Here is a 16,285-nt window from a genome sequence, read left to right as displayed (position 1 = left end):
TGGGTACAGTCACAGAAATTAATGAGCCTCCATGAATTTATATGAGAGAATAAACATGTAAACTTGAATAAAATGAAAGAAAAACAAAAATTTATTCATTAAATTGGCATAAATTGGAGTATTATCGCGTCATTCTTTAAAACTCCTCCCAGTATGACGTAAATAGAGGTATTAACCGGAAATTTTGCTACCGAAATGAAAGGGTGTAATCAATTAGGAGAACTGGGATTAGTAGTCATTAACCCCACTTGATCCGACTATAATCCTTACGGATTCATCATTCCATTCCATGAAGTTGAAACATTCCCACGGAAAATTTAACGGCATTTCTCTAGGATTTGAATTGATGGAAAAATAATTGCCGCATTAATTTTTAGAAGCTCAATTTATTGTAACAAATTTCACTTTAAGTGGTTTCTTTGAATATGGAACTCCTCTGGAAGTTGTGCTTAGTTTTGGTAGCTCTTTGGAAGAAGCAATTTTTTAAATTCTGTGTGTGCCTGGTTATGAAAGTGTAGCAGTAATTCGTTTTTGGGTGTACAGGTTACTGTTCTGGGATGCTTTATAGGTAGATTGGACTAATTTGGGTTTTTTGAGCTTTTCAATAAGCGAGGGTTTACTTAGGTCGATCCATTCACAAGTCTCCGCTGCATGGGAGCACAACTCTGGATTCGCTTTCTGGACTCACTCTGGCCTAATCACTCGTAGCTTACACTCTCTTCTCGGCGTTACTCTACTCGTCATCCAGTTTAGGCCAGTTCTTTTAGTATTAGTTTATCCCAGTTAGTTATTGTAATTTAAGCTCGTTCCTTGAATTAGTGTTGATGTTTAGCCACTAAACTCTTAGCCAGTAATATTATCCTTTATTCTATTACTCCTCTCACGTGACTCCAAAATGACGGTGGACCAACAAACTCCTCCTCTACAAAGTGATCATGAGGCTGATGGAGCTCTACGCCTGCTCTGCCTGGAGCCTGGACTTGTAGTAAGTAGCAACATCAAGAAACTCCAGAACAACACAGAACAAATTTCTCAGACTTACGAACAAACTCTCGACGACGGACTAAATTTGACTCACTCCACGGAGACTGCATCCATTATCCCAAGGTACACTCTTACGAGGTCTGTAAATTAAGTAATGAGACTGATTTTTTTAAAATTTTTGTATTCAAAAAGAACTACAATTCTATATTGTCACCTTCAAAATAACTTCCTTCTGAAGTCACACAGCGCTGGAGGAGACATTTCTTCCACTCCTCATAGCAGTGCTCGAACTCCGATACTGGAATAGCCTTCAGCTGGTCGACGGTTACAGCCGTTTGAATGTTTTCGACTGTCCCAAAATGAGTTCCCTTGAGTTGATTTTTCAATTTCGGGAAGAGACTGGTGGACCAGTCGTGTTTGAGTACGGCCCAGAAACCAAGCGCCAGAGCATGGAGTGGCACACTTCAACCTCTCCAAGGCCCAAAAAAGCAAGGATGGCGAAGTCGAAGATAAAAAATGCATGCTGATTTGTTTTTTCAATATCCACGAAATCGTCCACAAAGAGTATTTAAGGCGCTCTTTAACATCAGAGGATATTGGCGCCCAGAGTTTTTTTTTTTTTTAGTACACTTCCTGTGAACAATGTTCTCTCGTCAAAGTCAAACACTGTCCATCAACGTCACACTGAACTGTTCTGAAGCTTCTTAGGAAGAGAAAAATCTGGGGGATTGAAACCCGGGATTGAAACATTCAGCTAAAAGTAGTTTTGAGACTTTAGACTTTATATAAATACATATACATACATACATATACATATGCAGTAAATTCGATCTTTATGTCAATAAGCCGGTGACTGACTTCAAATTTGCGGGGGTACCCAGTGTTTGACATGGGGTAGTACAAATCATTTAAACTTATACTTCCGGTGACAAATTAGGCACGATTACACTACTACCTTTATTGTGTAAGCAATAAGAAATGGAATAAAAATATTATGTCTGGAGATATTGTTAAGGTAATCTTGTGACGTCAAGCAATTGCTTGATTATTTCTTATATATAAATATACGATATAAAGGGAAATCTGATCTTTTCTATTGAATTGAAGAAAGAAAATTGGAGAAAATGCTGTTTCCCAAAGCTATAGGTACCCCTCTTCATGGCATCACGTTGATGATAGGAAGCTGGACGACATATTGTATTTAGTGGGGAATAAACTTCTTTCCCCATGGGAAAATATAACGTTTATTTTTTGCAATCTCTTCTAGAATGGTGGCCAAATATATATATATATATATATATTTTGAAAAATCGAATAATAATTCTAATAACTCGGATAAAGTCGAAGAAGTGCCGTTTCTAGATAATGATTGGTGGATCGGAAAGTAGGGTGAAGGGGGTAAGACCGGTAATTGACAGCTTAAGATAAATTCAAGTTTCGTTTAGAATAATTTCCGTTATTTTGGCTCCAGCTGTAGGTTGGACAATTGTACCGCTCCATAAGATTGTACGAGGTGTGTTCAAAAAGTAACGGGAATTTTCGTTTTTTGAAAAAAATATTTATTTATTCATCTACATTAATATTGTCGCCTTCAAAGTAGTCCCCTTCGCATACAATACACTTGTGCCAGCGCTTTTTCCAATCCTCGAAACACTTCTGAAACTCGATCTTTGTGATAGCTTTCAGCTCTTTCAGCGATTCGCTTTTAATGTCATCTATGCTTGTAAAACGACGGCCTTTTAATGTTCTCTTTATGTTTGGAAATAGAAAAAAGTCACATGGAGCCATGTCTGGCGAATATGGAGGCTGGGGCATCGTTAAAGTTTTGTTTTTGGCCAAAAATTCACGAACAAGCAATGAAGTGTGAGCAGGTGCATTATCGTGGTACAAAATCCATGAATTGTTTTGCCACAAATCCGGGCGTTTTTTTCGGATTGCTTAACGCAAACGGCGTTGAACTTGTAGGTAGTACTCCTTATTGATTGTTTGACCTTGTGGCAAGAATTCATGATGCACTATGCCATTAAAATCGAAGAACACAGTGAGCATAACCTTCACATTCGACCGCACTTGTCGAGCCTTTTTCGGTCTTGGCGATCCAGAATGCCTCCACTGGGACGATTGAGCCTTAGTTTCGACATCATATCCGTAAACCCATGTTTCGTCACCTGTTATAACACGTTTCAGTAGATCCGCATCGTTGTCGACTTCATTGAGTGACTCTTGAGCAACTTCCATTCTCCGCTGTTTTTGTTCGAAATTCAACAATTTTGGAACAAATTTTGCTGCCACACGTTTCATACCCAAAACATCCGAAAAAATTTCATGGCATGAGCCAATTGATATGGCAACATCATCAGCGACTTCTCTGATTGTGATTCGGCGATCGTTCATAACCATTTCTTTCACTTTTTTCACGTTTTCATCGGTTGTTGATGTGCTTGGACGTCCAGGTCGTTCGTCATCTTCAACGTTTTCGCGGCCATCTTGGAAACGCTTATACCACTCGTAAATCCTTGTTTTACTCATAGCAGACTCACCATATGCCTTTATTAACATTTCACACACTTTATTACACTTTATTTCATTTTTTACGCAAAATTTAATACAAATTCTTTGATCCATTTTTTTTTAACAAACAAAAATCGCCAAGCTCGAAAAACACGTCTAACCTTAACGGCTGCCACTTAAGAAGTAAACAATGAATATTACTGAAAATTTTATCGTACTTCAGGGGCATGTGTACCAACATAATAAAAAAAAAAATTTTACAATCAGACTCTCCAAACCCGCGAAATTTAAAAATTCCCGTTACTTTTTGAACACACCTCGTATATTAAGTAAATGGCAGTAAATTCGATCTTTATGTCAATAACCCGGTGACTGACTTCAAATATGCGGGGGTACCCAGTGCTTGACATGGGGTAGTACAAGTGATTGACAGACAAGTATATTCATGAAACGACATTAGGTATTCAAAATGCCTAAATCACTTTTCCATCTGGATTTATAACAAAAATCAGCCTTATTCATAATTAATTACAATCCGTTTTTAAATTGGCATACCTAAATAATGTAATATTTTTCATGCGGTTCACGACGATCAACCCTTACACAACTGTCCTACCGGAGAGTTTTAATTACGTCCAAACCTTCAAGGGACATCCGCAATTTCTTCTTCATTTAAGTATCGAGAGACTTCATCATACAAAGCGTTCAAACTACGTAGTATTGGTGGTTACTTTTGCTCGAGAAACAGTAAGGTTTCCGCCTATCCTTGTCGCAATGATAGAATGACGGTTCCGGAATCCTTAGTACCAAGATTTACCTGGTAGGTTATTATTGAAAGGATTCGGTCTATCTAGTGTTTTAATAAGTTGCCGCACACTCATTAGCAGTTGGCGTTTAGTGATGGGGAACCCAATAGGACCGTAGGTAGGTGGGGATAAACGACACTCAATAACACGCCCACATACTACTTCTACGTTCCACCATTAAGACTTTTGAAGCCAAAAATTCATATCAAAAATGTACTCTAGAATTTTTTCACTATTTTTTCCTCCATAGGTATTTAATAAAGAATGAAATTATGCAAAAATAATAATAAATTATTTCGAAGATTTATATTACGGTTCAACATCAACTACGGTTTATGAACTATTGCAGAATATGTTTTATTTTAATTGTGATGTGCCTAATTTTGATTCAATTGAAGAATTTCATCAGAATAAAACAGTTAGGTTATATATTTAATTAATTTTTTATGTCTAATTTTTATTGCATAGATTGATTCTTTATGAAATACCTACGGGGGAAAAAATAGTAAAAAAAATCTAAACTATTGTTTTAATAGAGAAAATAGGCATTAAAAATCCTAATGGCGGATCGAACAAGTGTCTAGTGGGCGTGTCTACTGGCCAATAGAACCGTAGCTAGGTGGGGATAAACCACACTCAATAACACGCCCACATACCACTTCTACGTTCCACCATTAAGACTTTTGAGGCGTTTTTTTCTAATCAAAAAGGTACTCTAGAATTTTTTCACTATTTTTTCCTCCATAGGTATTTAATAAAGAATGAAATTATGCAAAAATAATAATAAATTATTTCGAAGATTTATATTACGGTTCAACATCAACTACGGTTTATGAACTATTGCAGAATATGTTTTATTTTAATTGTGATGTGCCTAATTTTGATTCAATTGAAGAATTTCATCAGAATAAAACAGTTAGGTTATATATTTAATTAATTTTTTATGTCTAATTTTTATTGCATAGATTGATTCTTTATGAAATACCTACGGGGGAAAAAATAGTAAAAAAAATCTAAACTATTGTTTTAATAGAGAAAATAGGCATTAAAAATCCTAATGGCGGATCGAACAAGTGTCTAGTGGGCGTGTCTACTGGCCAATAGAACCGTAGCTAGGTGGGGATAAACCACACTCAATAACACGCCCACATACCACTTCTACGTTCCACCATTAAGACTTTTGAGGCGTTTTTTTCTAATCAAAAAGGTACTCTAGAATTTTTTCACTATTTTTCCCTCCATAGGTATTTAATAAAGAATGAAATTATGCAAAAATAATAATAAATTATTTTGAAGATTTATATTACGGTTCAACATCAACTACGGTTGCAGAATATGTTTTATTTTAATTGTGATGTGCCTAATTTTGATTTGATTGAAGAATTTCGTCGGAATAAATCAGTTAAGTTAAAAATTAATTTAAAGGTATAGATCGGAGATATAGTCTCGTACCACAGTACATCTTAGCTTTGCGGGTCTAGCCTCTAACCGCTCGGCTACTGTGGCGAATAGCAAACATACTTTACTGCAAATTTCTCATATTAACCATTAAAGGTATAGACCGGGGAATATAGCCTAGTACCACAGTACATCTTAGCTTTGCGGGTCTAGCCTCTAACCGCTCGGCTACCATGGCGACTAGCAAACATACTTTACTGCAAATTTCTCATATTAACCATTAAAGGTATAGACTGGGGAATATAGCCTAGTACCGCAATACATCCTAGCTTTGCGGGTCTAGAATCTAACCGTTTCGCTACTGTGGCGAATAGCAAACATACTTTACTGCAAATTTCTCATATTAACCATTAAAGGTATAGACTGGGGAATATAGCCTAGTACCGCAATACATCTTAGCTTTGCGGGTCTAGAATCTAACCGTTTCGCTGCCGTTATTAATTCCAACGTAAGTAAATACTACATGATTGTGGTTCAGTTTTTGAAATGAATGTGCCCTTGAATGAATGATCATATAATGTGTGATTATGAGCTAGAATTTACCAATAGGTTCATTAAATTCAAAACAGTTATTCACTCATCAGCTTATCTCTGCTTATCTTAAGTGCAGTGTATCTCCTCCAGTATGGCGATGAAAGATCAGAAATCCTTCTAAGAAAATTATCAACCTAATTAATGAATTTATTTTATTTTCCAGATTTCCGAACGAAATATAATGTGATCATTTCACATAAGTGTGCCTGCGTCAATGCCGATCATCATGCAAACAATCATGGGCTCCACACTGATGCTGAAATTTGCCATTTTCATCCTCTTTACCGGTAAGTCATCTTTATCATTCTTCTACTTTGAATTTTTCATTTTTGTACGCTACAATTAACAATAAAAATTCTTGTTTATTTTTTATGACTTTTATCCGAATTTGTTAGGGCTTTTTTCCAACTCGTAGAATGCTAAAATTGTTTCTGTTCCGTACGTAATATTACTGGTATTTTTTGGTTAAAAATTGGAGCGTGGTTTTTAGGAACTCTTGTGTAGCAAGTGGGGTGTAAAAACTAACTTTTTTCACATGGTTCATGGTTATTGGTTTTGTATAGGTTCAACCAAATACGAAGAAAAAAAAAAAATCTCAATTTAATATTTGAACCAGGTTTTTACCCAAGAAAAATGTTTTATGGAAGGGTTATTTGGTTAAAAAAAAGGTAACGTCACGACATGACGTCACTGTTGATTGTGGTGGGGGTTTTTAGCTCGAATTTTTTTTTCATACCGGGCCCGATTGGTGAAATAACCTTCTAAAAAAAATTGTCTTTTGGGGTAAGGAGTTTTTTTGGCGTGGGCCGTGGTGGTGGTGGGGGGGTAAATGACAGCTGTAATTGTTCAATGCTTGATATTTACATGAAAATTGGTGTATTTTTTGTTGTTGCTGTTGTTGTAGTCTTTTGTAGTTCCTTTTTGGAGAGGAAATTCCTTCTAGGACCTTTCGAGATTTGAGTGCGAACATTATTTTAAGAAATATTTATACTTTTTTCGTTTATTAGTCCAATACTTTTTGAGATATTAGAATTTTAATTTAAACAATACGATATACTAATCGATTTCTTTCAATTACTCCAAATTGAGTCGTTGCTGCAAACTCGTACAGGCAGACACTACAATTTTTTGGACGCAATTTTGAATCAAAAGGCCCACCGACATACTGTGGGTAATATAATACAGGTCTCACAGTATCTTGCAGAGTTGATGGTCTCCCCTTGAGGGCATGTATTCAGTTAAAATTATGCCTTGACAGTCCCAAAATATGGATGCCATGATGTTCTTGGCTGAAATTGTGTTTTTTTTTTCAACTTTTTGGCGGAGGGTGAAGAGGTGTGACGCGCCACTGTTGAGACTGCCTTTTGGTTTCAGTTGTGTAGTTCCAAGCAAGTTTCATCTCCAGTAACAATGGAGCGGAGTGATTCATCTCCATGGAGTTTTGCAGCGTCTCAAAAAACTCTTGCCCGGCCTCCACTCGATTCAACTTGTGTTGTCGGTCTGTCAGTTGTTTTGGGACCCACCTCGCGAACAGTTTTCTGTTATCCGAGAGTTTCTGTGATGGTTTCGTGTTTCCAGAGATCTGGAAACATCGCAGAAAGTTCATCCACAGTAAATCTGTGGATCATCACGGAGCGCATTTTCGATTTTTTTTTCCACACAATTTCGTCAGTCACAATAATTGAAGGTCTTTCGCTCTCCTCTGATCATCATGCACAGACGTTCCGACCGTTTTTAAACTCGTTTGACACCACTTGAACACACTCGTACGATTTCATAGCTTTATCCACCATATGCAGTTTTTACCTCATTATAAACCTCAACCGAAGTTTTTTCCGTACCAAACGAGATAACGGATGACGCCGCGTATTTCGCACTTGGCGGGAGATTGGATTGACATTTTTCACGTAACCAATGGTCGCGTCGACCAGTTCTCAACGTACTGATCTCGGACCAGAGGGGAGGAATCAGGCTACACGGCAGTGTAGCCAACATGTCAAAAAACATGCCTCGTATTTTGGGGCGAGCAATTACTTCCTTAATTTACTTTTTTAATTAATTTTCCTGTCATTAATTATTCCCATTACTGGATACTTCTTCAAAGGGATCTCGTGCGGTCTGTTTATATTTCATTGGAGAGAAAAAGAGAGGAGAAGTAATTACAAAGAGCATATTTAAAAACCGTAAGAATATAATTTAAAACAATAATTATTACACTATAGTATAATACATTTTGGTCAATAAATACATTCTAGGACCAATAAAGGTCCTACTTATTTCTCATAAAATACTTTTTATACTTTCGTAGCTGCAGGTTGGGGCCCACTTGGTCAGTCTAAGGAGTAATATTTCACCATATAGTTACTTAAATTTGATCTCATTTTGGGCTACATGGCTCCCATTACAGTAACCAACTTTGTCTGTATTCGGGTTGCCTAACTACTCCTCTATCATACTTAAATTTTTATCTGCTTCTCCTATGAAAACCTTAAGGAATAATGGAATTTTCCGAACGGGAAAGCCCCTGCGAATTAGACCACCAACTAAAGATTCAATTATTATGATCAACCATCCAAAATTCCACCCTTTTTTCATTTCTCTTACTGTATTTATGTAATAAGAGAAATTGAACATGTAACTCCAATATGTGTTTTAAATGTCTAAAAAAGAAGATGATGAAAACATAATGTTCAACATTTTAATATTGATGAATCAAATGATGCACAAAAAATCTAATATAGAAAACATCAATAACTGTCAGCCAATCAATTGATTGTGAATACAGCCTTGCTTTGATAATTATGTCATTAATAATCTTGCTTCATAATTCCTAGGGTACTATAAAGAAAACTGGGACATGATTGATTCTGGTATCTCTTCATTATATTAATACCAGGCTTCCGGTTGAATGAGTGGAGTGTAGGTTGATTATGAATGATTGACCAAATTGATTGATTGGTTTTTCCCCCTGGTTAATTTACAATTAAATTGATTTTTTTTGTTTTTTGTTTTTTTAATTTGTTGAAAAGTATTAGATTGGTAAAGGAAACATAGTTTCATTTTATACACGATAATTCTATGATTATAATTAAGATTAAGATTCTAGTAGGGCGGCCCCTATAAGGCCTTCGCGACTGTGACCCCTATTGTGGCTCCCCTCACTCTAAAGCTCACCCTCCAGACCCGTCCTTTTGATCAGACTCTTAATTCTGGAGAGCGACTCCCTGGGTAAAGCTCACAGGCCTTGGTTTTTCACTTCCCCGAGAAGTAACATCCTTAGCCATACGAGCCCCTCACACTGACAGAACACGTGCAGTGCCGTTTCTTCCTCCTCCTCATCCTGACAGTACCTACAGAGACTATCATCAGCCAGGCGCCCATGCGATGCATGTGTTTTCTGAGCCTGCAGTGGCCTGGTTAATAGGCCTACAATTATCCTTATAGCCCCACACGGCCTTGATGGATTTAATTCTGCAGTCAGCCTTGGCGAATAGCCCGTTATGAACTCCTCCTTCGCCTGCCTCTCTGGCCTGTGGTGGCCAAGCCATCACTCCTATAGACCTAGTCTGCACCCACAGTTTAATGGCCGCAGTCTTAAGACACTTGGAGACCCCCAAAATAGGGCTCCTGGCCAACGAATGTGTCCTGCAGAGCCTTGCCTGGCCAATAAATCTGCCGCTTCGTTTCCCTTATGTCCTGCATGACCAGGTACCCACACTAGAAAGATCTTATTTTGGTCACTAATTCACTAATAACCTTCAGGGCACCCAGACAGTCCCTCAACCAGCCTTGAATTGACCTGGTATGAACCGATAGCTCGCAGAGCCGTCTGGCTATCCGAGAAAATCATTAGAATTAATAATTTCTCGCCCACTAATCTCGGCAGCATAGAACCTAATTGCAACTAGCTCAGCCTGAAAAACTGTAGCTAGTTTTCCTTGGCTAACCGAATATCTACATTTCGGCTTTTCCGGTAGAAAATTGAGTCGAAAATTTGACTATTTTCAATGCAACTTCTAAGTAGTGAAGAAAATCAAAACAAATATAAATAATTATAAAATTAAATCGGCTCACAGAAAGTAACACATCTGTTTGTTTGGGAAAATCTAAAAAATATAAATGTATATATTATTTGTAAAATAGTTCATTAAAATGGAAATGTCTCTCTGCGAGTGGAGGGGAGAGGAGAAGTTTTCCCTTAAAATAAAAACAGTAATGTATGTGAGCTGTGAGATAAGCAAGGCCCAGAACGAAATGAAAAGCTACACGGAAAAGTCGTTCTAATCACTGGCTGGCAATACCCTATTTTCTTTTCTTTTTTTTTTACTTCCTGCCTTCCTTCCACCCTCTCACCGTGGCTATTGGGGAAAAGCGATTTTCCTCATACCAAAACCCTTATCCCACATCCCCCGCCTTTCGCAGACCCTAGGGAGAAAAGTGAGATGTATATGTGTAATAACAAAGAATACTTACTGTACAGCTCTCTCTCTGTGTGAGTGAATGCTGCACACGTACAGACGAGCCTAAACTTCTTTTTTCTAAACCATAGCCTTCTAAATCCCGCCAGGATACCGGAATATATAAGGTTATATTCGCCTCTTTCTTCTACGGCCTTCCGGCTTGTTCACAGCTTCCTGTATACTTGCCGTCCTCTTTTCTTTCTTCTCTGTTATTCTCTCCATCATTTTCTCTTTATAAATTATATATATATATATATATTTTGTGGGTGTGTGTGTCAAGAGAGAGAGGGATAAACCAAAAATTCTCTAATAATTCTGGCTCAATCACAAGCGTTTCCCGTTCCAGCTGTTTCGCCAAAGATGCCAGCCCCTATATACCCATATATAGGTATATATATACCCATATACAGAGGGAGATACGTAGAGAATGGGTATTGTTAGAAAAACCACCAGATCGTTATTCAACGACCCACTTCATTTGGCACAACTGGCTGCTATTTAGGTTAACTTCGTTTTGTGCGTAAGTGCATGTTCTTTTGTACGTTGTTTTTCCATGAATATCCTAATCACTGTGCGGTACACTATAGTAATATATATGGGCTATTGTTTTCCATTTCCGTTACGTTATTATAGCCACATCCGTAAAAAACTAATTTTAAATTTTCACTAAATCCATTTTGTACCCCTTATTCGCTATACAGATTTAAATAATGTTTTTTTATTATATTCAGTGTTTGCAAATAATTTAATTCTACTCCTCTTTCTAGATTTAGATTTTAAAAGCGGGACGGGACCTTCGCCCCAAGGCACCGCAGCTACAAGAGGCTTATTGTGCCTTCCCCTTTTTGAGTCTAATAGTTGAAATCTCTTCTTCTAAAAAGGTTGAAGACTTTCCCGACCAGCTCCTTCTGCGCTACAATCTCCTTTGGTCTCAAGGTACCAAAGATATCGTAGCGCAGCCGCTCGATTGCAACACAATCGAATAACAAGTGAGAGGCCATTTCCTCCTCTTCCTGCACAACAATCTGCTCAACGGTTCCGAGCTGTTAAGCCCTATCTTGTGAAGGTGCTTTTTAAAATCTAACCAAGCCCCTGTGAATAGGCCTGTAACCAGAGTAATCTGATTATTTCTGCCCAAGCCGAGAGTCACTTTGGTCCTTTGTTTACACAGCAAGCGGGCATGACACTATTGACGTGTTTAACCCCAGAGAGCATCACCCAGTTTCTTTTCATGTTTTCTCCAGATCCAAGCTCTGAGAGCCGGACCCTTAGTGATCCCCAGGACTGGTTTCGGGTCAATGAAAGAAGTACTAACTTCATTCCCGGCCAGGTTGATCAGCTAATTCATTCCCCTTGATCCCCACATGACCCGGGCACCCATTCCAGTCGAACTTTATTGTGCCGAGCCAGTTGTTCTAAGGCTTTTTTTACATTCCCAAACCAGGGAAGAGGTAGTTCTGAAGGAGGTAAGGGCCTTCAGTGCAGCTTAACTGTCCGAAAAAATGCAAATCTCCCTTTTTTACTGCTATTATTTATTCCTATTATTCTATTTCTTTATTCGTATTTTATTTATTTGGTTATAAAAAAAATATATAAAAAAAACAAGAACGTCCTCATTTTGAATTTATGGTTCTTATTAGAACTTAGGTTAATTTATTTTTTGTATCCTTTAATATAATATTTTGGAAATGGTTTCTTCAAAAAAGGTTAAAATAATTAATTATTTCCATTATTGAGGGCCCAAAAATTTGACCCCATCTAACTTCTATTATTCTGCCCAACTTTCTTTGGAAATGCCATAATTTAAATATATTTTTATATATTATAATTTGTAATATAATTCATTAACCAGTTAAGCGTGTTTATTATACACGTCAAACCAAATCTCTATTAAGGTGCGTTCGATGTGTATACACGTTGTGAAAAGTATAAAATTGCCATTAACTACAAAAAAACTCGAAATTTTAATAAAATACAATAAGAATATTATTTGATGGGATGTTTCCTTTATCTAACCAATAGTACTGCCAAGTATTTTATACGGAGGGGGGAGCCAGTCAAATGATAAGTGGTTGGTACATGTTTGGTCTCCGCATTAGAGATTGGGGAATTACGCACACAAATAGAAGCTCTCAACCCTTTGTGCAATGCCCGTTTTTACCTTTTAGATAGAGGTTCAGACCTCCAGTATGAGCATGATTTCATTTTGAGCACAGTATTCAAAGCTCTTTTCTTCCTTGCGACCCTAGTTAACTAGACGGCAATGCATACGTGAAAGAGCATAGAATGCTCTGGTAATCTCAAGGTCTCAAGCCTACCCTTCCCCCCCCCCAGAGATTGCAGAAAAAGTCACTTGCAGTGACTATTATGACGTTGTCAAAACTTTTGATTGTTTTGCCCTGCGTTCAACATGTGTATACACGTCATTGTCGTGATTTTAATTCCGCACACTGTGGGAGGGTTTTTTAAAAAACTAAATTCCCGCGCTTAACTGGTTAAAATAAATTATTAGAGTAAAAATGTACAAAAAAAATCACAATGTAAATAAATATACTTCTGGATTTTCACTTAATAGGGTAAGGAAAATATTGCGATCAAATTTTTTGACTAGAGTTTTTGTTTTTTACCAGAAAGTCCTTGAATCCGGAAAAATGTGGTTTTTCATGGTCTTAGTATGCGTTACACAGTACAAATCCATTTTTCTTTAATTCCCTCGGGTCCCATCTCAGTAAATAATTTGGTTGAATATTAATTTGGAAATATAAATTGTTTTTGAACAGCAAATGTAAAAAGTATTTGAACTAAAGAAAATGCTATCTTAGAAAATAAGGAAAAATTTTTATAAAAGTTTAATTTTCTTTAAAAAGAGAAAAGTGGGTGGAAAAAAGAAAGACTTCCAGCAGAACTGTAATGACAACTGGAGCTGATATCCCGCTGAGTGTTTCGAAGAGCCTTTCCCATAAAAAAAAAAGGGGAGCCATTCGCCCAGTTTTATAGTACTACAGTTACGCCCTCCAAAACCATTCTGGCTTTAATTAAAAATTAATTAAATAAAGGTACCTTATTAACATCCCAGTATGGGTCTTGCCGCGGAAGACATTTTATCCCTTTTTTTTAATTCTAGTTACCCTTTTCTTTCCTTTTTTTCTTCTTACAAAATCCTGGGAAAGGAATTTTCCCCTCTCTCCAACTCTCTCGCTCACCCACCTCTCCATTCGACTGCCTCATCCGACCTTTTTTCCGCCTATTTCCCCAGCTCCTTTTAGAAACTTTGGACAGATTCCAAGTGACTTAAAGTAAGATGTATATATCAGACGGGATATAAATAAATATCATTGGTCCCCAGGATTTTAGGAAGTGGAAAATACCGTTGGGGGAAATTCTTTTAATTTAAGGTTCTATAACTTTTATTTTTGTACAGTTTTTCCCCTTTTTATAAATCGTAATACTAGGAGAAAATTTTATTTATGTTCGATTAAATGTTTTAAACGATGTAGAAAGGAAAAAAAACACTATTTATTATTATAAACAATACGAGTAACACGAACTTCTCTGGCTGTAAAGATATTTTCTATGTTATCTGGTGTGGGAAACCTTACATGTTGAATTCCCCTTTCCCCCCCAAAAAAATTGCTGCAAATATCTGTTGCAGTTAATGCTACCATTAGCATGATCGATACCAGAATTTTCTACTTCTAGTTGATAACTTTTCTTCAAAATCGATTCTAAAAACACCCTGTATAATCCTCCTTGAATACTACACAAAAGTACCTGTCAAAAAATACTACCAAAAATACGAGGGGTGGCTATTAAATAACGGAGACTATTGCTATAAAACATTTTATTTTAAATTCATACATATTTAGTTATTATCACCTTCAATATACACCCCTCCCCTATCCCTAAAACGCTCCATGCGAATTTACCATTGTTCCAAAACAGTGCTGGAAGTCCTTTTTCTGTGAGCTCCTGCATGACGCGTGCCGCTTTTTCTTTTACACAGCTTCAATGGACTGAAATCGTGTTCTTTTTTAAAGCAGTTTTGACTTTGGGGAACAGATAAAAGTCACATGGGGGGGGGGACCAGGTCAGGCGAATAAGGCGAATGGCCTAAAACTGGAATGTTGTACTTGGCTAGAAACGTCTTGGACAGACAAATGGAGTGTGAGCCGGTGATGGAGAACCCCGTGACTTGTTCTTCCACAAATCGGGTCGTTTTTTCCTTACTCTTTCACGGAGTTGAGCAAGCACCTCACCAGATAGTAATGTTGATTAATTATAATCGATATTTTCACGTCCGTTTTGGACGTGGAATGGGCGATCCGGGCGGTCATCATCTCCGACGTCTTCTCGGCCATTTTGGAAACGCTTGAACCACTCAAAAACTCGCGCACGTGATACAACATTCATCGCCATAAACTTCTTTTAATAAAAGATAAGTTTCAGTAGCAGTTTCACCAAGTTTCATGTGAAATTTCCCGACAATTCGTTGCTGTACTACATGTGTAGTATCATGTTTTGCGGCAAAACGAAACTAATACCTCTTACACAAACACGTCAAGTTCCGGTCAGACAGATTTCTCTACAAAACACGTGAGACGCTGCAATCGAAAGAGAAGGCTTTACGCTGCACAGCTGTCGGTTTTTTAGGATTTGGCGCATGCATAGTTCTTCTGTAGCAGCATCAGCCTCGTTATTTAATCGCCACAACTCGTATACTATGATAAACACAACGATATGCTTTGGGCAGTAAACTGCATTTCAATTCTTGTTTTATCCAACAAATTAACTGCATTAGATGTATTGCAATAATTTACCTCACAATCATATATTTTACATAAATTTATAAAATTCTCATGCTAAAACAGGTTTTTGTTAATTATTTTTTGAAAAAAATCATCTTCATCGACTTTTAATAATCTATAACCTAATGAAGGACTTATTTCGCATGCACATCCGGAAAATGAATGATTTAAATTTTAAAAAAAGCCCCTAAGTACTTAATTTAGGACACAGTGTTTATAAAATAGATTTTAATTGAATTGGAATTAATTTAACCAATACCCAATCGTGCGTAAACCACTTAATCCAATTACAAAGTACCTGTTAAACTTAACATTCAAGCACGGTCTTCGGCTTGTTTTAATGCTTAGTTATGCTCCAATGTTAAAAGTAATTACTTTGAAAATGGTCTCTATCTTTTTAAATACCCAATCAGATTAGGCTGTGTAAAAATAGTAGTTTTTCCATTTTAATCTATTATTCTATGTATATCTAACCTCACACTATCCATAATGACCTCAAAATCCCTTTCATTACAGATCTCTTGCTAACACTCGTTTTCTCAAATTTTTGATTCCTCCACAGCAGCTCATCCCTAACCCTCTCATAGTACACCAATCTTCCTTCACATTACCAGGTAATCCTCTAAGGAGATTAAAGAGAAGATGGCCTCATGATCTACTCTTATCGTGAGAGCAAATCACGTTACTGGAGTGACACCACTGGGTGCCTTCTCCACTCATGATTTTC

General features: G+C 37.1%; 1 protein-coding gene across 5 annotated transcripts in view; it reads left to right on the top strand.

Moving 5' to 3' along the window:
* Positions 1 to 16,285, top strand: part of LOC141454773 (uncharacterized) — a 309,424-nt gene that overhangs the window by 128,614 nt on the left and 164,525 nt on the right. For all 5 annotated transcript variants that reach the window (XM_074129359.1, XM_074129358.1, XM_074129357.1 and 2 more), the window contains one exon: positions 6,457 to 6,580. In XM_074129359.1, the coding sequence (XP_073985460.1) occupies positions 6,508 to 6,580 (73 nt within the window). In that variant the 5' untranslated portion in view covers positions 6,457 to 6,507. The remainder of the gene's footprint in view (positions 1 to 6,456; positions 6,581 to 16,285) is intronic.

The sequence above is a fragment of the Rhodnius prolixus genome, unplaced genomic scaffold (genome assembly GCF_049639745.1).
Source record: "Rhodnius prolixus isolate KJV_2025 unplaced genomic scaffold, Rpr scaffold_9, whole genome shotgun sequence".
Taxonomy (NCBI): domain Eukaryota; kingdom Metazoa; phylum Arthropoda; class Insecta; order Hemiptera; family Reduviidae; genus Rhodnius; species Rhodnius prolixus.
The sequence above is the reverse complement of the archived record's forward strand: the minus strand, read 5'-3'. Positions and strand labels throughout refer to the sequence as shown.